The 25255-nt window shown below is 39.6% G+C and overlaps 1 protein-coding gene across 1 annotated transcript in view; it reads right to left on the bottom strand.

The window, feature by feature from the left end:
• Positions 1-3548: 3548 nt before the first annotated feature.
• Positions 3549-25255, bottom strand: part of GREB1 (growth regulating estrogen receptor binding 1) — a 94721-nt gene continuing 73014 nt past the window's right edge. The window contains exons 23-33 of the mRNA XM_063330489.1: positions 19778-19880; positions 19392-19550; positions 16860-17002; positions 15942-16103; positions 14079-14283; positions 13221-13395; positions 12064-12282; positions 9596-9731; positions 8868-9068; positions 7107-7245; positions 3549-5241 (exon numbers count right to left, since the gene is read on the bottom strand). Of these exons, the coding sequence (XP_063186559.1) occupies positions 5078-5241; positions 7107-7245; positions 8868-9068; positions 9596-9731; positions 12064-12282; positions 13221-13395; positions 14079-14283; positions 15942-16103; positions 16860-17002; positions 19392-19550; positions 19778-19880 (1806 nt within the window). The 3' untranslated portion in view covers positions 3549-5077. The remainder of the gene's footprint in view (positions 5242-7106; positions 7246-8867; positions 9069-9595; positions 9732-12063; positions 12283-13220; positions 13396-14078; positions 14284-15941; positions 16104-16859; positions 17003-19391; positions 19551-19777; positions 19881-25255) is intronic.

Below are 25255 nucleotides of genomic sequence, written 5' to 3'. Positions count from 1 at the left end.
AGATGTTCTCAGACTCACAGTTCACATAAGCTTCACAACAGTTTTTAGACTCCTGCTCAGCTCGTAGCCTCTGTGACGTCCTGTAGCAACGAGTTTCATCATTGAATAATTATGCAGTGAAAATAGAAATCGATGTCATTTTTAAACATTGCCAAATGGTTTCACCGCGTGGTGACACAGGGTAAACAGGAGCCAACTTCTTTTTATAAACAGCGTTTGTAAATGCTGTATCATGAGAAGGAAAAAAAACATTTGTAATCATCCCAGGTTATTTAAATATAGTAATATTCGATCGTGGTAACCTTGCTGTGAACTTTATTTTGCTGAACTGATAAGATTATATCATCTTATTTTTAATAGTGTAATTGTTCAACTTAAAGATTAATTTAAGGTATTTTTAAACATAATCACAGCTCTACTATACTGGGACGCTGCCACTCACCTACAATAGTTTAACTTTCTCCAGCCGTTTCAGATTACTGCAGTTGCCGTCGACATAGCGCATGGATCTGCTCTTCTCTATTTTCTTTCTGTAAAGTTTTTTGTCTCATTAACACACACAAATTTATAGCACCTTGGTACCTGAAGCAGGGCTATATTAAGAAAGCAAGAATAAAATCTACCTTAGGCAGCTGCTGACTTGTAACTCTCCTGTGTTGCATCTCCTGCAGAGGTGAGATTCAAGATGCTGCATGTTCAGCCCTAACATGAGCCTCGTGGGGCATTTCAGACTGGTACACAGTGCTGCCAACCTGCCCCAGCGCAGCTGCCATCTTCTCTGGGACACATCTACGAGATTTATGGCTGATAAATCAACAGTATTTGCAAGAATAATTTAAGTTCAAATAGAAAGAAATCGCACCATCACCAAAAAACAGGTTCTGTGTGTTTGCATAGGTATGTGATGCAGAATTAATCCAGTGGTTACCATGGCGGGGGGTTGGAACTAGATGATCTTTAGGATCCTTTCCAACTCTAACCATTCTATGATTCTGTGATTCTATGAAGAGCCGTGTCCTTAAGGAAGTAGGAAAAAGGAAAGAATACAGATTTTCTTTCACACCAGTGTAGCCAATGTATTTCAGTGACAGCTGAGGAAATATGAAGGCTGGTTGCTGAGGGTGGGGGACGGTGTGCGAGTGGAGGACTCTGGTGGGAGAACAGAAAGGCAGGGCGGGGGATTGTGCATGGTGCAGTGAAGGGCTGTGTGGTGGGCATGTGGGTGCCTGCCAGTGTGTGGGACTCCGCTCGCGGCGTGAGCGGTGCGTGGCAGATGGATGCAAGCAGAGGTCTGTCTTTAAGATCATTGCAATGTGTTACCACCCTAAGGAACAGATCTGGGACGGTCATTTCTGCCACAGGCACCGTGGCAGTGGCTGGGGAACAGACCCCAGGAAGGAGGGATGGCTTGTGATCCCCCACCAAGCCCCGCAGGCCAGCAGCCTGCAGCAGATGGATGGGACCCGTTGAGCTGGGTGCTCACGCCACGCACCCTGCTGTGGAAATCCTGATTCTTTCACACTGCACCCAGCCCTGCCCAGGGTCCTCGGGCCCCAGAAAACACTTCCACAGCCAGGAGCCCTGCTTGCCGCCCAGCTTCTTCCATGCTGCTGCCCCCATTCATAGCCCCCACCTCCCATGCTCTCCCTTTTCCACCCTGTAAACCTCTCCTCTGACCCTTCCTTTGGGTTCTTTGTCCGTTACTTGTACCTCTTTCTTTGACACACGTCACCACAGAGTGTCACCAATACAGCCTTTGAGAAGCAGCCCCCTCTCAAGCAATATTTAGCAGCTGCCTTTAGATGCAGGGTGGAAGCAGAGATCTGTACATTCCCTGTCACCACAACGGGAGGCACTTGGTAGGGAAGAAGGATGAAATCCCTTACATCCTTTAGTGTTCAAATTAGCTGTAATGGCCATGCTATTCAAATACCAGATATCAGTGCTTAAGTGCTTGTGAAGGCTGTTTTGACAGTGGAGAGAGGATGCTAAGAAGGAAAATAATGTCACCTTCCCAGTAACCTTTTCTATATTTGGATACTGTCTTTTGCAGAAGCTGAATCACAAAATACTTTACCCTCTGACACACAATACAGAACATGCTAACAATACTATCTGCAGGTGATAATAGTGGATGACTAAGCCAGCAAGCATAGAAAGCACTAGAGAAGAAGGTAGAGGCTGAAAAAGTCTAAAAGTATGCAGGCAATGCCTTTTATTTTGTTTGCTACTACATTATCAAGTCAATCCATGTAATGGAGAGCTCTATCTTCTTGCCGTGACCAAAGTCCGAAAGGAAAGACTAGAAGATCTGTTTGCGTAATGGGCAGGGGCCAAGCTTTCTCACAAAGGTCACTGGAATTGAAAGGCAAGAATTCCCTCGCACAAAAGGCAAGAGGAGAGAAGAGTGAAGCTGGGACCTGGGTTGCCAACCCTGCGCATGCACCTATGGTGAACAACTACAGCACAGGATGCCAGTCCCACCCAAACAGATTTGTTTTTATTTATGATGATTTTCTTTTGTATTATCATGATTTTCACTTGTGTTACTGTATCACTTCAGAGTCCCAGTTGGACACGAACCCTACGTTGTCCCTCTCCCTGAAACCTTACACTCTAAGGGAGCTTAGCCTGTAAACTAGGCCAGGGATGAAGAAACTTCTGGATGAAGCTCTGGAGAGCGGCTCTCCCTGACTCATCCACCATTACATTTTTGGCATCCTGTGAACAAAATGCCATATTTTACTACCATGTTGGGTACCTACCTGGTCGTATGATGGGAATTAACTGCATTTTGGTCACATAGTAAGTGCATGTCTGGTCTTATAACAGGATGTGCTCCATCAGACAATGGGCCATGCAACACCATATGCAATTGCTTACGCATATACTCCATGATGGAGAAGGATTGCACTTGGTCACACGATAGACATACGGCTGGTGAGGCCATGTCCTGAGACTCCTGTGCTGTAGACAGGATACAGTTGGTAACTCACAAACAGCAGGTTAATGATGAAACAACACTGAGGAGTATGATGGTTTCAGCCCACTAGCAGCTGAATTTCATCAAAGTTTTGAAGACTTCCTGGCAAAAGAGAATGTTAAGAAAGTATGTGATTTATTATTATTTATATGTTATTATATACTTTAGGCCTTTTTTCAGTTTCTTGGAGAAAATGGATGTCTGAAGACTTGCGAAGCAAATCATAGGTCTAAAACACAGGGAAAGTTTACAGACACTTGGTATAAGTTGTTTAGGTATTTGGTTACAGGGAAGGAGATTTCAGCCCACTGTCTTTAGTTCTGAGTTCTTGTAAATAGTCTTACACCTTTGAGGCTGCATTATGCTTTAGGCCATCAAGCAGTATTGTATTTTCTCTTGATCAGTTCAGGGCATTCCTTAATTATATTAACTGCTTTCACCCAACCCTTTTCTTTTTTCCCCACAAAACTGTACTTGATGGTGCTACACATCACCAAGACAGATGTCCATGCAGCTTGAACTTTATTTGTAAAGGATGAATTAGACATGAATGTCACACTTGTTTTAAAAAGTTTAAATTAACTAACCAACTGGTGAAAACTGAACAGGTAATAATATTTACATAGGACAATGCCCGCCTTCCTTCACAAAACTTAAACACAGTGAATTCTCACTCTGAAACAAGGACAATGAAATAGAGAAACACACTGATTTCTAGCAGTTATCTTGTAAATAGCAATCTAAGTCTCTCAAACTTGCTGAACTTACCTTTCCCCTGTAAATGAACCTAAATTAGCTCTTTGGCACAGTCATACTGATGTGTCCAGTTCAAGGTCAGTACTGTTATGGTCTCAGCCACCCAATGGCATTTCATCAGTGTAAAATCAATGATCCTCCCATTGCTGTATCCAGCAAGAAAGGACTGCCCAAAGATAAGGTATCTTCTCACAATGTCTATACTCATCCTTCCTGCACCTGGACTTAAGTGAAATTAACACTGATTCTATAAACAAACATGAAGTTTGCAACTCAGAGAATAAAACCTAGACAAAGACCATGATCACCGATTTCACATTTAGAGTGTACAAAATACTGTGACGCCTGGTGCCATTCTAGAACAAGTTTTTAGGTTTCCACCTGAATTTCTCAGATGTAGTCTCCATTTTCTCACTCTTTTGAAGCACCTTGGCAAGAAAATATCCCCAGAAAGTGTATCGAGAGTGTTTCAGAACTGCTGAAGATGAGAAGAACTCTCATCTGCTGTCTTGAGTGCACTGAGCTCCGCTTGAAGTCTGCAGCCAGTGCAACAATTTAATCAGAAACCAGAAAATGCCACTGTTCTAGATGTAATAAGTCACTTTCAGGTCAGTGTCACAATTTGGTCTCTTCAGTTACTCAAGGTCATTTCAATTTCAGGTTTAAATGTTCAGATCTCATTTTAAAATCTACTTTCTTGACTCTCTTCCTTATGCTAATAAAACCAGAGGTAAAATTATGCTTCTATCCCAAGAGTCCTGTATGGTAAAACTATCCAGTGTGGCACCTGTTCCAAAAATTAAGGCTCCAACTGAGTTCCCACTATTAAAGAAATATACTTTACAAATCGTCATATAAAAAGCCTACCTGAATCAATCAGTAGCAGTATACTACAAAACTGTAACAATTCCTCTTGCCTTGTGCCAACTGTTAGATAAATAACACTTGTAAAACAAAATCTGCTCCTAAATTTACATTTCCTATTTCTGGAATGTACAAAAAGTTTTCTAAAGCTCTTGCTTATGAACTTGCATGTGGTCTTTTGTGTCAGAGAAGAAGTGCACTCATAGACCTCCTCCAAAGTGATTTCCGCCATGCGGAGTAGTAAACTTCTGCATTTCTCCCAGGAGTTAGGAATAACTTCTGTCAGACAATCAAATTTGAAAAGTCATTTCAGTGTTTGGAAATATGAGTGTAAATTTGCTGATTAGATATCATTCTAATGAACAATGGAAAACAGTCCTGCTTCTGTTCAGAAAGCAGAGCCTCTCAAAAATAATTTCATGAGATGGTGGCAATTAGTCTTTTGTTTCATTTAGGAAATGAGTCTCCTTTCAATTAAATATGTCGTCCAGTCAGGAAGAAAAGTGGTCTGTCTTCTTTTGCATTGGCAGTCTGGAATTCATCCCGCAGTCGGAACTGCCATTCATCTTCCAGTTCTAGCCGGACAACAGTCTGGCGAAGAGAATTGCGATCTTGACAAATCACGCACAAGGTGGCACCTAAGCAAACAGTTGAAAAGAAACCCACGTGAGTATCCCCTTAGTTCTCAGATCACTCAGCTCCCACCACCCCTTAGCATCTAGAACTCCACCACTTTCGCAACAGGAGTTACGAATGGGCTTGGGAGAAAATTAAGACGCTCATGTAGGACTGAGGAAAATTGTGTTCAGCTCCCTATTTATTAGGATCTTCTTGTGTAACTTGAGGTAGCTAATATTCATCTAGTAAACAGGAGTACAACACATTCCCTACTCTTTAGGGTAAGGAAGGGTAAAACTGTCAGGTCTAAGGAGGGGGTGATGGGTCCTGGCAGAAAACAAGATAGAGCCCTACATCCTTTACTGTTGCAGGCCTACTCCTCATTACCTTGTTGAGTGAAATCCCCACTCAGCAAAACACTTACACCACAAGTCAGTCACCACGATGGCTGACTAAGCTCTTTGTGCTTTGCTGATTAGAAGTGGTTGAAACACGTCCTTAGAACTAAGCACAAACTTTAGCGCTTTTCAGCTTGGTAAACTAATGTGCTGGCAAAGAAGAATCTGGTCTGCGTGGCTATGGACACCGGCAAATCCGGAATGACAAAGTAAGAAATATCATATTTTAGTAAACAGTATCAACTGTCTTAACTGGCATGCTGATACCATTTTAACTTGCATGCATGATTTCCTGGCTTCTGAGAAAAGTGCTCAATTAAGAGGAAATAATTACCTCGCCAGCATTCAATAATCTGAACGAGAGATGGTGAGGTAAGTGGAAATGCCCAAGACAAAATAAACTTGAGAATATAATAAAAAGAAACAAGACAGACAGTCATGTGGTGTTTAATGCTCATGTGGCTGGTAAGAAGGTCAAGTAGACTGCCAGAGGAGATGGAGAAAACCCAAAACAAATACACTTTGTGCTACATTCTATAAAAATTGTCTGGTTTATGCAAAATGAAACTGATTGATAGCCTCTGATCACTCAAAAAATGCAGAACAAAAGCACTGCTTTCATTTGCAGTTACTCTGATAGCCTTGTTCGAGAAACTAGAGGCTGATTAAAATGTGGACACTGCTCCAGAATGAGCACAGGCACTGGCACTCATGTGGCTTCAGTGGCACGTGCTGGTAAAACCACTGTATAACCCAATTTGAGCTTTGCTACACATACCTACGTGAAACTGTATTAACTGCAAGAAAAAACACAGCAGTTCATAACAACTCTGCCTGTTTCAAGAAGGCATTTGCCACGGTGTTCTTCCTTCAGTGATAGAGCTGTGAGTGAAACAAATCCCCAGAGTGCTAAATGCCTAACATAGTAGCAGGCCAATCCAAAAGAAGTTTGTAGTGTGACTGCCTGCAATACAAATGGAAGCTATTTGTCTCCACTGCTATCCACTATTGTAAGTACTACATGGAGAAACTGGTTATTAGGAATAAATTTTAAATGAGACAGCTTCTATTTTCAAGGATAGTAAATGGATTTTGATGGAGGCTTGTTCATCACACATTTTCTATTGAAAATTAGAAAACCTGCAAGAATACAATAGGTAAATATGTCATACATAAACCTTACAAACTCAGTTTTCAAACCTAAAGTAAGAACTTAGCATATACACTAGGTACAATGATATAGAGCCACATTCCTCCCCACTTAGAAATCTGCAGAACTTATAGCACTGTTATGTACCAGTTTACTACAGTACAGAGCCATCATCATCAAGCATCAAAGATGGGTGGGACATGTAAAGACAAATATGAATTCATGCATATACATATATATATATGCATGTATATTTTCATATAAAATATATTTTTCCCCAGGTTCTCAGAGACCAGGTCACATAAAACAGGTCTGTAATAGAATAATTGCAGCTCACCTTTAAGAAAATGAAACTTCTTCAAAAAGCTAGCTACAACAAAGGAGTCACAGAGGTATAGCAGGAGACCACTGAAGGTCAAACCAGAGGAACTGATATTCAGAGAGTGAGGCCGAGAACTCACGTAGCAAACTGCAATCTGATTGGGAGAGGGGAAAAAGAATATTAACATTTTTCATGCTTCTATATAAAGCTAAGGCTTGATATCAAGCTTTCAATATTTGCACCTGATTAAAATTCAGACTTGCTGTCCAACTCCAAATATCGTGATCTTTATAGTTGCTTCCTAAACACCCCTCTACTTATTAAAAATCTACATAAAAGTACTATTCCTAACTATGTATTAGTCATTACTATTAATTACTATTATTATCATGAGATTTAGATATGATAGGGTTTGAAAGCTGCAGTAACAATAGCTCCCCACAACCATAACATTGTGACCTGCCCAGCACAGTTTATCTACACTTAAGTATATATAGTAACTGTGCAGTCAGACATGAAAAGAACCCTTTAGAAATGCCTAATTTCATTTACATTATGATAGGATTACAATCAGTAGAGTTGTGCATATACATAAATACGTGAGGTTTCTTCCTGTATAGTTTGGTTTTATGGCTACTCCCCAAATCTGCTAGGAACCGGGAATATTTACAGCACTCTTCCAGGATTTATAAATTAAAATTAAGGAATCTTCCACACAAGGCTTTGTTTCTAAAGTGCTATTGTACTACTTAGCTGGGGCAGACCCTCATCTGGCATAAATCAGCATCATTTAGTGGAAGAAGGACGACCCACAGCAACTGCGACTCTGGCCCAGGATGCCTTTATTGATGCATATTCCTTCTGTCTTACTGTATCATATTCCAGCTCTGGTAACAATTCCAGACCTGAACTGAACTCATTTCATGTGCTGAATGGGCTAGAGCTGAAAGGATGCAATGGATGAAGACAGTAACAGTACAGTGCCCCTCCACAGAGATTGTTTTTCCAAACATGGTGGGAACATAGACCTGTAAAAGCTCAGCCAGGAAGGAAATTAAAAGATATAGCTCAAAATGTTCTGGGAGCAGCATATATGGGAAGGTCATTACACAGCTGTTTTGGTGAAGAAGTTCAGTAAATCCAGCAAGACTGAATTTCATTTAGTATTCAAGTCAGGCAAAAAGGCAAAAACAGTTTCTCTCTCCTGAACACCACCACCTTAGTACCACACTTCTATGCGACCCCCATTTGAGTTTAAGTATGACCTTGCCTTTAGATCCAAACTCATCAGGGAGAGCCAACAGCTCCTGAGATCTAGTGCCAGCTCCTCCCATTCTGGCTGTTCTCTTGGGATTTGCTTCTCTGCCTCAGGTTATCAGTCAAAAGTGAAGCAAAACAATATTTTGAAGTGCTTTTTAAGGCCTAACTAGCATTTGTAAAGCACTCTTGTGGAAGAAATTTGATGTAGGAAGGGACAAATCATAGCAGTCTGAGAGAACAGTTCTTAAAGAAAAATGTGCTCTGTGTTAATTCAGAATCTAATATAATGCACAGACTGCATTAGTATTTAGGACAACTTTACTATTGTTCTCCATGTACTGTTTTTGAAGCCTCTAATACCTCTGTGGGACTAAAAATTTGATTTTAACATTCTAGGGATCTAATACCTTATTCTTCAAAGGCTGTGTAACTATTATTAAGGACTGCATCAAGGAACTCATCCAAAACATAGCCTATACACTTCTAGAGCTGCTTGCAGATCATTTTGTTCAATACCTGTGGTCCTAAGTTAAGGTAACAGTCCACAGACAGCACTGGATGGCTGTAATTCTTCAGCGAGAGAGGGAAGAAGCGATGGCTGTGATACTGGAGGTATTTTTCAAGGAGCAACTGAGCGGGTGCTGCCAAGAAGGTATGCTTGCTGTCAGGAGCACAAATGTACTGAGCAGGTGAGATTGAAACTGGAGTGTCCGATACCTATGAGGAAAAATATTTCTGGTACAGATCAATCCTGATCAATCAAGTTGTACTTATCTGAATTTTGGTTTGTATAAAATATATCTCTATGCTATAACTCTAGGATTTATATAAGAAACAAAGCCATTCAGCCAAAAGTATCTGCTACAAAAAAAGTCTCCGAGTTTCACAGAATTATATTTGTATTTATAGACCCTTCGGGGTTTCTTGTTTAAACCTAAAGGTTTTATGAAGATGAGCAATTCAATAGCTGTAGATAAAAAACTCATAGTGAATGGTTACCTGGATTGTAAAGAGACACATTAGGTGTTTTTAAAAGTTTTAAAGGAAAATTATTATGGAAAGGTGCATTTATGCCAAGAATATTGTGGATTTCAGAGAGAAATATAAAAAAAACCCAAAACATGGCAGACATACCCATTAGCGGCAACTGGTGTTGCAACAAAATACCTCAGCTCTGCTGGTTGCACCATACAAAAAGGAAATCAGAATTTTAACAACGATGAAACAGAGGTCTCAGTTCCCACCTTAGACTTAATGTGGAAGGATCGCTGCCCTCCTACTGCAATCTGCTTTTTCATGACACTGAAGCGGTTGAACCGACAGATGAGAAGGCCAGCGCTGTGGACGCGCAAGTTGAAGTCAATATCATCACACATAAATCTGGAAAGAATAAAATCATAGCAGTTCAGAGGAATGTTTCTCATCACACACTTAACAAATACAAGCACTCGGGGTCTTTGATCAGCGCTGTAGAAAGGACAGGTGTCAAACATACTGACCCCCGGGCAGCGCCTACCGGTCACAGAAAGAGGCTTTGTAATAACAAACCAGTGAGTTCAAGAAGACCAGAATGAGGAAGGGAACCACTTCGGGAGCAAAAGGACCAGAAACACAGGGGAAAGCAGAAGGTGAAATGTTGTAACTTTCCAGGGAAAAGACCCAGGAGTTAAAATATTTTCTTTGCCTTTTACTACAATAATGCAGTCATAGAAAATAGCTACATATGTTACTACCCCACATAAGGTCAAGGAAAGTAATTCCTTTGACTTCCAAGGAAATGGATGAGACCCTACGTTTCATTTGTCAAATGCACAGAGAACTCTCACTACTCATTTTTCCCAGAATACAAATATCCAGTATGTTTTTTCAATATTCCTCTACAGAAATAATGTCATTTTACATTAAAGACAATGACTATCTGAAGACAAGGAGTTTTTTCTTAATACACCAGAACTGCTGAGACATAGGAATAAATTAAGCAGAATGAGGCCAAACACCCCTGAGATAAATCTGCTCCATTTTAAAAATAAGACGGAACAGAATAAAAGGTAAACTCCTAAAGCTGACTAAATTCAAGTTCTCTGGCCTTTGGAAAATTCAGACTCAGTTCTCCATTTTGAATGTAGATTACACAGCAAAGAGGATGATGTGCAGAACGGTTGGATTAAAATCCAGGGCTTGGATTTAAGAGATCTGGAGCAATTACTGCAACAGTGAACATCAGTGAGAAATGTGGCGTTTAATTATCTGTTTTTAAAATCTTGCCCTTCATTTTAGTAATATTGACGTGGATATTTGGTATCCCTGAATGCCAGTGTCTCTCTGGTTTACAATGTACTTTTTTCCTTGCCAGCCCAGGCTTGGAATGTCATATAATACTTCAGGCTTAACAGCACCCACGCAGAGGATAACGGTGAGCCACGCACGGTTCAAAGACATGGGCAGGAAATGGGTGGTGCGGTCTGGCATCCCTGACATTTTAACTTTGCTGCCTGTACTCATAGCATTTTGCTTTATTGTCGCTCTCTTCATTAGCCCTTTGCAACGCTTCATAAGGTGAAACAGCTAGACGGCCTGGGAGCTGTCTTCTGTACTAAGAAGTACACTCCTGTACTAAGAGAGGCATGGGAGCAAGTATAAAATGCTCTTTTAATGTGTCAGGCTGGTGGCAATAGAAATGTAGGTCATCTCTTTATCCACAGAATAATGAAAGCAGAAGTGGTTCCCTGTCATTATAAGCAAACTTGAACTTCAAAAGACATCGTCCTGAGATAGAAGAGTTCTTCTGAGAAGTACAGTGACATTCAGTTATCAAACCTAGGCGTCTAGAGCCATTTTAGATGACTTGGGGTATCCCATATCCCACCTATACAGAAAAACACATTTAGATTTCATGTCATACCTGTCAGCCCCATATGGACATCTTGCATATCCGGAGGTGCCTGAAGACTGGTTTTAGACAATGAATCCCACCTCTAGCAATATCTACTTCATTCTGTTTCAATAAATGCTTGCCCCTCAGAAATGGGGCCAGAACCACAATTTATTTCCCACAGATCAGTGAAATTCTGTGAGGTGAAGTACCTAGTCAATACAGTTCTGGTAACTGTGGCGATACTGTGTATGGCAATATTATAATTTGATATATCCTACGTGGCACGGTAAATGAAAAAATGGTAATTCTGAGACAAATGAATGTGAGAAACCAACACCAGTGTTGATGAGGTTCATTTACTCCTTTCTTCTGATTGTCCTGATGAGCACACATGCAGTGTGCTCCAGTGTTGTGCTCCTCAGGGTAAAAAAAGCCGAGTTATATCTCGGTTCCATGTCACAAGAAGACGTGGTTATGCACCATTCATCCATACATCCTTGTTTCCTTTGTAAGCCAGTCCAGGTAAGTGGGTAGGAGGGAAGTACAGTGTTCACCAAAAGGCCACTTGGACTAGACAACTGGGGGACCAGCACTGCAGGGCGCACTGCTGACTGTGTCTGCCCTGTAATTCAAATGGGACTGGTTTATTTGGAACTATGGAGATTAATGTCTTTTTCCAACTGCTAGAAATTTGGAAAGGAGTTGAACCATAAATCAGAAAACAAAATCTCTCTGCATCCCCATTAACAACTTCCCCAAAAAGCCAACAAGAACTCCTCTAAAAATTCTTTTATTTGGTTCATTATCTCTATTGAAAGATGCTACTGATTCACTTACCTGTTCTGATTGTACTGTACATTCTGTGTCAGATCGACATTCAGCATAATGAAATCATGCACATGGCAGCAGGAGAATGGTTCCTTGATCTCAGCACTGTTCGTTTTGCTGGACCATTTCCTCATTCCAATTAAGGCATAGTGAGTGACATTGGGAGTTGCTTCAATATGTTGCAGAATTTGCTTCAAGGAAACATTTCTTTCAGTCCATGTATAGTCACTACAATAATTACAAAAATGTGTTCGTTTTAAAGTACATAGAGAATATTCAGAATCTCATTCAGCTGAAGAGCAATTCTTAACAGTCAAAAGCAGTTTTAAGTGTCAGGTAGATAACTTCAATGTCTTACTTTACGGCAACTTTTTGACTCTCACTCTAATAAAAACTTAAAATTAACTAGTGCTTATGTGGTGGGGACTGGTATGACAGATCTGAAACTTAGTCCAGATATTTCAAAATATCCACTCAGATATGTACACTTTTAAAGTTACCTGGATAATGTCCCAAATAACTATGGGAGAGTTGCTGACTTTGTGCCATAACTTAAGTGCAAATTATAAGATCCTCCTAGCCCACCCCTACTGTCCATAAATCTCAGTTTTTACTGCATTTAGTTCTCTTTGAAGGTTTGCTGTAAATCCTGCATATCCCCGGTCTGGGAATAGATAAAAATATCTAGTATAAACAATGTTCTAAAGTCATGAAAACAAAAATACTTGTTTGGGGATTTGGGGAGCTAATAAAGGAGCCATATAGACTGGGACTGACAAAAGAGCCAGTGGAAATCAGTGGCACAGAAAAGTCTTTTAGCTTCCTTAGAAAAATCCTGTTAAAATTGTACATGCGAATGCCCATGCTTGCCCAGTGTATTGTTTACAGAGTCTGAAATCTGCAGTCCAAGTAACTCCAGGTTGAACTGGAGTCAAGCTATACAGCAAAGGCTGCGGGGCACTTCAAGCCTCAGGGGACAGGAATGAAAAACAGGCACTAAATTATGTGCTACGCAAAGGCAGATATCTAGGGAAAATACTTCTCTCATCAGGCAAATATTCTCTGCTTGTACAGGGTAAAAGTTGTAGCGTATCAAACGTAATTTCAAAACTGATATGCAGTGAAAAGTTAAAAGAGATCAGCTGAAAAAGCATATATTACTCTACCTTTTCCTGTCTCCTGAACAATCAACTTCTACTGCATTCCACATTACACAGGAGTCATCTGAAATGACAATGAAAGGCCAAATATCCTGGGGTTTTATCCCCAGCTCCTCCTGCCGATTTCGTTCAAGCTCCAAGTTATGATAAGACAACTCTTTTATCAGGAAGTGTGCAGCACCTGAAACCAAGGACATAAACCATTAAATGAAAAGTAGGGGCAGAAATTGTTTGCTTTTAACTTGAAAGCCTTTTGAAGTCAATATTTCTGCAGCCGAGGGTATGAACCACTGAAGATTTTAACACCCTAACACTCCCCAGAGCCAGCTTACTTTGTCGCTTTCCAAGCGAGTGACTTACAGAACCCCACTGGGAAGCACATAAAATTAAGCCTGACTTCTGTGGTAGAGATTTGTTAGTGTCCCAAGGGTTTAGCGACTGATTCTTTTAACCTGGCAGATATTTGGCTCCACTAGCATCTCTTAGTGCAAACATCTAGAGACGTTGATTGACCAGCTGTATAACATGGGAACAATTTCCCCTGATTACACAAATAGTACATAACTTATTTCTACAAGGAAACAGTAGTTAACTCCATCTGCGTTACCACCCTCTGCTCCCTTTAAAATCAGTAGAAAGTAAGTATTTCTAGGGTGCAATTCATCTAACTTTGTTTTAGGTGACTGAATTAAGTGAATTTCATCTTCAACTGTGACACATCGTCTTTCAAGAGAATCCAGATCACCAGATCCGATATGCTAGCTACAAGGTGTATGTTTACGTTTCACATACATACAGAGCAACAACAACTGAAGAGACCAGGTTGTGTCTCCGCATTTGTTAGAACTCTTTCGTTATACTTACCTACTCCTGCACTGTTGAAAATGCTTGGAAGAACAAGCATGATGTGGTTGGGCCAATACTTCTTATATATGGCCATTTCATATTCCTTGACAACTAAAACATGCAAATGACTGGCTCCATCCATCGCATGATATAAATTGAAAAGTCCATGTTCATGACGACCAGTGGTGGGAGTAAAAGTGGGGCTTTTTATGTAATCTTCACTCTGTACATAAAAAGAAGTGTGAGTTATTGTATAAAGGTGTAGGATTTTTAAACAACAGAACCAAATGCTTCAGGAGAATAAATCAGACTCACTGACACTGGACAAACTGCTACATTTTAAATCAGCTCAGTAGGAAAATAAGCAACTTTTGTAAAAGCTGGGAAAAAGAAAACTCTATCACTCAGCTTATTCAGCTAGTAAGAACGTGGTGAACTGGATAGGACTGTTAACCTTGACCTGCCAAGTGCACTGGGACCTTGAGGCTAGATCTGGAAAAGGATTTAGGTCTATATGACATAAGATGGTAAGAAATACCTTACTCCAAAACCGCAGTACAACCTTTTCTGACTGGCTATCACTCAATCTTAATGCACTGAAACTGAGTAGGTGCTTCCAAGTTTGATAGTACAGTTTCTGAAAGCCCTGTTTCTACGGACATCCAGGACTGTTCCAGTCTGGGCAACTGATTTTAGCCTGGTTCCTACTAAGGTCATTAAGGACCGTGAATGAAAGTGTGCCTTTTTACAGAGACTCTCCAAAGCCCTCACAAATAAGTACTCCAGATTTAAAACTGCCAAAGCACAAAATGGTGGGTTTGATGCCAGTAGAGTTCACAAAAGGGAATTTAAAGTGGATCGATAAAAATATTTTATAATGGTTTAATAATCTAGGTTTATACCCCACAGCACTTTTCAAGCTTGCAGCAAGATTGCAGGCACCATTTTGGAGCAAGTGAACAGAAAAAGAAGCAAAGGAAGGATAAACGGTTTTGGCAAAGCCTCAAAGCAGGTCAGTGGCAGAAGCAGGAAAAGAATCCACAAGGATGCAGTGCACAGTTCTGAATGCGTAGCCAAGCACAAATTTACTGGGTGAGGAAGAGCAGGAGGTTTCACTCTCACGTTGCCCAGTTGCTGCTGTGTTGCTGCCTGGGTTACAAGCCCAAACTGGAGGGTGGTATTAATTGATTATTATTTATTGGAAGCAGCTTATTTTCTCCAGGATAGAAGTGCTACTGCTTACTACTGTTCCACATATTGCTTCAATACTCCAAGCAGTGTGGCTGGAGCAAGGCCCAGCTTCATCCCAGACATGGATTTTAGGAGCCGCTGTAACAGCCAGCATCGGCGTTTACAGGGCCTGTCAGACGGATGACCTAACAAAGTGTTTTCTGCAAGCGTGATGTGTGATTCTTTGGACAGCCTTGAAGCCATGACAAAGATTCTTTGAAGGCCTTATTTTTACATGAAAGCAACTGAGCATTTATGCAGAATAAAACAGGATAATCCACTGCTTTTTTCTACAGTAAAAAATCGCTTCCTCTAAGTAACTGTATAATAAACAAAACCATGTCTCTGAGGCTCATTGCTGAAACCATTCTCACTTTAACATCTTAAATCCATAACCAAAGACCTTTTGCCCCAGATAAGAGTGTTTATACCAAAGTATCAAGCTTGATAATGAGCAAAAGAAATGGCTGATTGGTGGCTTGACGGTTTTGCTTTTTGTCTCTGTTTCTGGGAGAAAATACAAGCTTAGTATCAGGACATCTTCATTATCTCTTGACAGCAGGACCAGAAGTGTAAAGAATCCTAATTCAACAAATTTTAAAACTGGTAGTGTCTCTCGCCATATGGTCGTAAATATAATTATCCATCTACCTTATCTGTGACTAGTGGTAGCCTCATGCTTTCCAATTGTCTTCCCGGTTGGCTAAAGACAAAATGATGCTCCTTTGACTTCGGGATGATAAAATGTAGCTGGATCTCTTCTCCTAGCATAGAATAGGAAAAGGCAAATGCATGCAGAGTGGACTCATAAAGCTGAGGAAGGGAAAAAATAGGACAATTCCAGTGGTCAGTCTCAAACTACATGGTCTCAGTGTAGTTAATACACATTATAACACTACCATAGAGACTACAATCACTTACTGTATTGCATTAGATTTAACTCATGATTCACTAGGTTAAGCAACGCCCCATCAGCTCGAGCATACACCCAAAAAAATATAAATTAAACTTTTCCCTCTTTTGAAACCATTGTTTCAGCTTCGTCTTGCAGATGGTACCAATACTTACAAGCCACTCTCGGCTTTCCGAAATACCGACACATAAAAAACAGTATTTGCATTGCTACTACATTCTTCCTCACATTCTAATAGGCAGGCAAGTGGAGGGTTATCCTGAGCAATGACAGTCTATACGCCACATACAGACTGCTCTGTCCTGGACCACTCCCATACCAGAAGTAGCACATTTGCAGTTACCCAGGTGAAAATGTAAGCAAGTCCCAGTGCAAAATGTTTACTGGGAAAGTAATTTTAACTGGTAATATACATGTAGAATGCAGATTATAGCACTGAATAAGCTAGTTGAGTTGAGGCAAGGATCACTTCTCTGACATCCCCAAATGTCAAGGCAGGCAAACCTCAAGAAATAACAAAACCTGTAAATCAGATGTTTTTAATACTTACATACAACTCGTAAACCAATTCAAACACAGTGAATGTATTCAAAACCACGTTTGGGTTGTGTCTGCTTCAGTTTCTGATCCACAGAGTAATATCTGGAAACCTTTACCTGGTACCTGGGATTGAAACCCATATACTGATGACACTGTTCACAGTGATGGTAGGTGTTATATGCTGCATACTTGGATAATCTCATCCTAGTTGTTTGACGGTGTGTATACATATCCTCCGGTCTCCTGCTCGTTGATCTGTCTATTAAAAAAAGAAACAACTTAAATGTAACATATATTCAAGGCCAGAAAGTATTCCCTTGTGACAAACTGTTTCTGTCACTGTAATTACCTCTAGGAACAATGGCAGGATTAAACACATGCAAAACAAAATAAGAATTCATCCTGAGCATAGTATGTTTTATAAACCGTTATGTACAGCAAAGGGGACTACAAAGAAGTATATGTAAATTCATGACTATGATAATTCTGTACAGATTTCACATTAGGCTGAGGTGTAAGCAAAGCCAGATTATTAAAATTATTATTGTTGCTGTTGTTATTATTGATTGAATGCTTGAAAAAGTAATACATAGTAGAAAAGAGTGTTATGTCAGACATTTACTGTCCTGTGATGGACATCACGGTAGATTATGTGAAATGAACTTGGCAAATTTAGTGATTTTGCTCTTTAGCAAATATCCACATTTATAAAAAGGGTCTCCTTTATGGGAGACCGCAGGAAGATGAGATGTAATTTCTGCTGAAAAGGACTTCTGTTATAACCTTTCACTTAGATTTTCAGCATCGGATCAGGTTGTTCAAGGTTGTTCCTTTTCCCGTCAAGTTTTGAAAATCACTGAGTGGAGTTTCCACAGCCTCTCTCGGCAATCTGTTCCATGGTTTGACCACTTCTATTCTGGAAATTTTTTTCGTGCTATCTAATCGTAATTTCCCATGTTGCAGTCTCTGTCTGTTATGTTTTGTCCTTATGCTGTGTATCTATAATAGTTTGCATCTAGAAGTTCCCATTAGGAAGCTGAAGAAAGCAATCAGATGGCCCTGCTAGACTTCTCCAGACCAAGCAAAACCCACAATTCTCTTCAATTTTCTAAGTCGTGTGCTTCAGGCCTCTATCCATCTTGGTGCCTACCCACTAGACTCACTCCTGTATGCCAATGTCTTTCTTGTACTGGGAAGCCAAAAACTTGTCAGAATACTCCAGATGTGGTCTTACAGGTGCCATGCATAGAAGAATAATCACTTCCCTTGACCTGCTTGCTAGCTTTTTAATAAGTCAGTCCAATAAGCCATGGTGACTCGTTCAAATGTTGTCTACCAGGATCACCAGGTTGCCTTCCTCAAAGTTGTTGTCTCTACTGTCAGCCCCAAACTTGTACAGCTGCAAAGGGTTATTCTGTCCCAAGTGCAAGATCTTGCATTTATCTTTGTTGAACTATGTGAGGTTCACGTCAACCCATTCCTACAGCCTATCAAGGTCTTTCTGAATGGCAGTGCTACCTTCCTGCATGTTGGTACCAATTTGGTATCATCCATGAACTTGCTGACGTTGCATTCTTTCCCTTTGACGAGGTTATTAACGGCAGCCTTAAAGAGCATTTGCCTCACTATCAGTCTCTGAGTATTGCCATGCGTACCCAGCTGCCAGTCAGATTTCTGCCACTCACCACATTTTGAGTTCAGTGGTCCAGCCAATTTCCCACCCACTTTACAATCCACCTATCCAAACCATCTCTCTCCGATTTTGGCTGTATGGATATTATAGAAGACAGTGACAAAAACCTTGCTGAAGTCAAGATAAAACCACTGCTCTTCCTTTGTCCATAGTGCCAGTCATCTCATCATAAAATGCAATCATGTTTACCAATCACAATTTGCCTATGGTAGATCCATTCTAGCTGCTCCAAATCACTTTCCTGTCCTTCATGGGTCGGGACATGGCTTACAGGAGAGTTTATTCCATAATCGTTTTGAGGACTGAGGGTAGGCTGACTAGGCTGTAATTGCTTTGATCCTCCTTCTGTCCTGCAGAGGAAGGGCACGGCATTTTCCTTTTTCCAACCATCAGGAACCTCCACCGATTGTCATTACCTTTTCAAATTTATAGACAGTGGTCTTACAATGATGTTGGCCAGGTCCCTCGGCATGCTTGGATACATCCTACCTAGTCCCATAGGCTTGTGTATGTCCAGCTGGCTAATCCAGAGGACTAATTCACACCTCAGTACTCCAGGAATCTAGATCTGGACACAGGCAACTCACACTTTCCAAACCTAATGCAAAACCTAAAAAATAAACCTATAAACACTTTTAAGTACATAAATAATTTTACCCACGTAAGTCACTTCATTGCTACAGAGCAGGACAATGCTACTACATAAAAACATTCAAATGCACAAACTTGTTATGGAATCAGAGCTTTTTTAATGAAAGACTACCTATATTCCATAAAACATTTATAAGGATTATAGTTTGGTGCTTCATCTGGCAAACTTCAAATCTTTTTTCACTATTACTTAGTCAAGTGCAATTCTGATGATTTCACTCTGTTTAAAAGTTTAACAGAATTCTCACGTTAAAAACAAATAAATACATACGTGTGTACTAATCTAGATTTTTCAAATTCTAACCTTCATTGTTTATAGTCTGAAGCTTTGAACAAATCAGACTTGCATCTTCATATTTCGGGTCATGGATAGTGTAGTCAAAAGGCATCTTCTTAAATGTCTCCAAATCTGGCCACATATCTCCAGGCTGATGGTAGTATTGATCGGATTCTTCTTTTATATCTATATTATTGAAAAATAAGAATTCGTGTAATTTTTATTGCTATAGATGGTTTTGCTATACCTATTATTTCTGCATCATTTTTTCTTAATATTTTCTTAAAATATTTCAATAATGTGAATTAATTGCAAAGGTGAATGGCATAGAATATACAGACAACTAGTTTTCAATATAACATAACAATTTTCTACAGTCTCCAGAAGCAATTATTTTTATATCAAGAACTTACTAATGTTGATTTCTTCCTCATCATAAACATCCACTTCTGTCAGTCTAATCAGCATTCTGGACAAAATACTGAGGAACTGCAGGTAGGCACCTGTTTTCCCTATCTGTAAATATATAAATTAGAAAATACAAAAGTAAACTTTCATTTTTCAACATGTTACTTTTCCACATATCTGGAAAATGTAGCTGCAGTGAAACCGAATATTAATATTCAGCACTTGCATATCCCTGTATTTGTATATTCGTTGGCATAAATGAAATGCTTAAATCTTCAACAGTTTTGTTCACTTTATGCAGTAACCTAGTTTGGAAAATGCATTTTATATCAGAGGTCTAATTACAGGCCCACAGACGAGAATTTTCTCTCCTGATGTTATAGCTTCTACATAGGCAATGAACTTTTAAAAATGCATACAAGCTCATAAAATGTTCCAAAAAAACCTCCTCAAACTGCAAGATGACTAAAGAATTACCTCAACCTTTTCAAATTTGTATAATTTACCAGTACACGACTGCTACTGAAGTACTGCTATCCTGAAGAATGAAGTGGCACGCATCTAAAGCGGAACTTGTGCAGGCCACCTCCACTCCTGGAGCACATGGGTAAGAATGTGTTGTTCCACCTCTTGTGCTGAAAATCTATTATTTCCCTTCCACTTTTCAAAAACTACCTTTTAAAAGTCCGTTTTGAAATTATCTTAAGATTATATCTTTCTCCTTTCTTTTTTACCCCGCTAACACACTATTTACATTTTTTCTTCATTACACCAAATAGTATTGCTGCCCTTTTATAGTTTTTTCAGCTGAAAGGTATAAGCCACAGCCAATGATTTACTCAATAGATTGTTCTGCGTCTTCCACATAAAGTTTGCTGATGATAACATCAAGTAAATAACGCCATATCTAAGCGGACAGCTTTACAAACCATTACACTTGAACAGGAAGCAGTACACAATGGGTTTCAATGACAAAAAAGAGACCAGCAAGCTCCTGTCACTCTCACGGGAGAATGAACACGCCGTGATTTCTCATGTGTGTGTATAGATCAGTCTCAGAATGGCACTGACCTCCAGTTGACAACTTAAGACTAACATCACACCTGTACAGGGTGAGGTTAACATGTGGATCAGTTCTGGCACATTCTCCTGCTGCAACTGCCTGATTTCACAAAGCGCTGTCAGATTTTGGACTAAGTCTGTATTAGTACTGAATTGAAAACCCAGCTTCACTGCCATTACTGCTAGGACATGTCAGAAGCATAGGGTGTTAAATTACTAAATATAGTATTGAATTTACTATTTTCCATATATGTCAAGTGAAAATGTCATTTTCTCTCATCATTTGAGAAAGGGAGGCTTTGAAGCTGAAGCAAGAGTAGGTAAACTTTTGTTTTGGGCAAAGTTCAGTATCTTTTGTTTTCAATCAATCAGACCGCGTTTTAAACAGTGGCTTGCCAAGGGTGGAAAAGGGTACCGTTACCCCCGTTGACGGTCAAATAAGCCCTTCAGATACACAAGGTAGACCAGAAGTTAACACACAACTCTGTGTTACCCAGGAGTAATAGAGAAAAAACTTTACTTCAAATAGAGGAAACGATAACACGGACCTTAGTCAGCCTATGGACCAGATGTTTCTAATTTCCAGCCTGGGTTTTTATGTAAAATCTATGGAGACTAATAAGAATCTTTCTGCTGACCCTGAAACAAGGTTCTAAACTTGACTTCAATAGCTATTTATTGGTAAGCTAAAAAAAAAAAAAAAAAGCATCTTATTTTCCCACATCTGAGGCAAACCTGATCATACTTTGCTCTAGAAGAAAATACTTTCAATGTTTTCTCCCAAGTCTGAGATTGCCTTTCTATGCCCTTATAAACATATTTTATAAAGTGCTTCTGATCATCATTTCATTAAGCACAGGCTGGCCTGACAGATTAACGGTTCCCTAATTTCAAACAAATGAGAGATCTTTTATCAAAAGTACACAACCTGTTCCCTAGATACCAGCTATCTATGTGAAAAAATAATTCCTAATTTGTTTGAAGTATATACTTAGAGTTATCAACAGAAAAACAGGCTGAAAACCTTATTTTTTCGTTTTGGTAACCATTTGAAACTTCCTTTATCAAAATCATGCCATTTTTCTTTCCCTGGGGGACCAGTCTTCACCAATGGTTTTCACCAAGGTACCTGGCAGTGACTAGGCTACTACTACGTGGTACTGACATAAAAGGTATCGGCTGTCAATTGACTCAAGTACACACAAAGACACACAAAGCTACGGGGTCGTGAATCAAAAATGTTGTAAGCCACAGGACTGCAAGTGCTAGTCCTTAACCGCTAAAATAATACATCTGTATTTATGATATTCCATGCATCATATCTTACCCAATCGCATTATCTGTCACATAACAAGTGTCCAGTACCGTACTGTGAGCTTTATGAATTGTTAGATATTAGCAACACCGTACGTAAAATGCTGGTGGGAACTCGCAGGAATCTCTCCGCGTTTTCAGAATGTCTCTCTGCCCGGAGAGAGATCAGGCTGAGCACATGGCAACATTCTTACTGGGACTCCGTTCACTTGCACGTTTGCCTGCATTTGCTGATGAATACATTAATTGGTAAAATAGAGAACACCTTTTCCAGATCATTTTGAGAAGATTTTTCAAACAAAATGATAAAAGAATGACTTCTCATTTACAATCATCGTTTACTCCAGAAGGGAAGGACCTTGAACAACTGAATTTGTAGCATGCCCAGATAGGTAAATGCACCTTTAAAATTAATCGTATTGTTTTCTATATGTACCATCTCTAGGCAAAATGGAACTGCACGGAGTGTCTTTGTTTGTTTGAAAATACCGACTAGCTGCCAATAAACGGAGCTTCCACATGTCTCCTGAGAGCCTGTGCCTCATCTCTCACCACCCCTCTTTTCGATAGTTTGGGCATGGTAGTTAGCCACAAAGAGATCCTGCAAGCAGGGTATGTACAGCTTTGATGCACAGAGCCCCACATTTGCCCATCCTCCATCTCCCAACTGCAACAACATAGATCTGCAAAGAAATTTTAAACTGCATACATGACTGGGCTGTAACTTTACCCGTCTTTAGAGAAGCCCAGTACGATGCCATGTTCATCCTAATTAGTGACTCCAGGCTTAAGCATGACATAGTATATTAACAATGCCGACGACTGGTAAGGAAGTACTCTGAGCGAGGTGTTTGTCTCCATACCCTGTCTTTGCTCTGCACGCAAAAGCTGCAAACAGATCATAAGCATGAAGGACCCTGGAACTGGGCTGCATTTTTATGATTCCTGAAAGAAAATGTACATGAGGGGTACTTCTACTACAGCAAGCTCTACTTCCCAGAAAGTGTTTCCTCAAATATGTGGCAGTGCCCAGTGCCTTAACAGATAAGGCACAATATTCCCAAATCATTTGTTTCTATCTACCTGAATTTGGAAGACAAAAGTCTGACGAATCAGACTCGGGAGATGAAAATCCCAAAAGACTAAGAAACAAAAATCTCAAATCTCGTGAAAACTTACAATAACTAAGGAATTTGGGGCCTGCAAAGATTAACTATTTGGGTTTCTATTTTCATCCTTAGTGCAAGGGATGATTTGGCCCATAAAATACCAAGACTATTTTTTCCATACAGGTCTTCATTCATGAAGAGTGTAGCTGTAGCTGAGCAAGAGGAAGAAATATGAATTCAAATTCTTTCTGCAGAGAATTCGAGAGTTATGAAGGTCTAGTGTTTGTGTCAAAGACATACACTATCTAAGAGGAGTGGAAAGCTCTCCAAAGCTTTTGACCGCTGAACTGTGCTTGCCATAGATATCAAGGATAAGCTGAAAACAAACTAAGAATCTGAGAGAGAAATATTCCAGTCAGAGAAATTACATGTGTGCCTCCGTGCTTATTCATGGAAGTGACATTCAGAAGAGCAGCTGCAGCAGGTCTAACAGTAATGATTTCCCTTTTCTTAACTTGTTACAGACACTGCATACCAGGACCACTAGAAGTACTTTATTACTCTTAAATGGTGCTATAAAGTGTCATCTGATTTCAGTCTTCACATTAGGAGAAATATGGCAAAAGGGGAAAAAATTCCATAAGGAGAAATATGGAAAAGGGGAAATAAATCCATAAGGCTTTTCTATTTTAATTTCCAGGTGAGACAGTTCTTCTCATACCACGGCAGTGGTTTTCAAACTGTGGTCTGCGAACCAACGGTGATTCATAGAAAACATGCTGATGGTCCACAGACAGCTGGTCAAATGGTGCTGGCTCTTGTCCTTGTTTCCACTTGCTACAATCTTCTAAAACACAGCGAACAAAAGAGATATTAAATATTTCCCTAATACTTTTCTTGCATAGGCTGAATGGTATGTAAGCCCATTGTAATAAGACTTCAATAGTAGAGGAAAACCCAATGATATGGGCAGCAGTTTTTTTCCTTAGAAAGTGTCTGAAGACGTGCTCGCTTCATTCCCTGGATGTAGTGCTACGGGACTGAGCCGTGCTCATGAGCAAGAAGATGCTAGTTCTGAGTTGTAATATACAGTTAAAAACAAAGGTACAAAACCTTGATTTGCAGTTTGGGGAACTTTAAGATGAATGTTTCTAAGAATATTTAAGTGAATTTAGGCTTCCTTATAGGTACTTTCTTGGGTGCACTAGGGACTACATTTCTAGTCGTAGATATGATACATGGTGTCCATGGTGGTGCGTATTTATTCATACTCACTAACCAATGGCTAAACTTGTATGATGTGAGCTAACTTACAGATAATTACATAGAAATCTCTCCTACACCTATCCAGTTTTTGCTGCATTTCCTAAAGCCTCTTGTAAAAATAATGCACGATTGCCTTCTAATGTACGTAATTGTCCTTGAAAAATGCATCAAGTCTTCTAGCAAAACATTTTGATCAGTCTAGAGTGTAAAATGTCTCTGTGAGAGAAGAGTGAGTGTACTTTATTACTAATTACCCTGAAAGTGAGAATTATAATTTTGATTCAATAATGTGCCTAGTTTTCTTCCTGTGTTGGTTTCATATTTTTCATTTTAACCAGAAATGGCTTCCTGATTTGAATTTTAGCAAAGTAATTGCTGCCTGATAAAGAAAACAACTACTTCCTAATTTTTGAAGATAGTACTCTGGCAGTCTTATACTTTTTTTATATATATATTAATATATTATTAACATATATAAATGGATATATTAATGTGTATATATATATTATTTCTTCCCAAAAAGAGAAGGGTAACTCTAATGTCTGTAACTATTCCCTGGAAGAAACACTGTATTGTTATACATTAAACCAATAAACAATGAACATGCTTTTACAGCGCTTTGTTTGGTTTACAGTTTTTAGTACTTTGGGAGGTTAAAATAGCAAAGGAAACAAAGCTGCTGTCTTTTTCCACATACTGAAATTAATATATACCCCTAAATTTTGATACTTA

This window comes from Chroicocephalus ridibundus, chromosome 3 (assembly GCF_963924245.1).
Source record: "Chroicocephalus ridibundus chromosome 3, bChrRid1.1, whole genome shotgun sequence".
Lineage (NCBI taxonomy): Eukaryota > Metazoa > Chordata > Aves > Charadriiformes > Laridae > Chroicocephalus > Chroicocephalus ridibundus.
The sequence above is the reverse complement of the archived record's forward strand: the minus strand, read 5'-3'. Positions and strand labels throughout refer to the sequence as shown.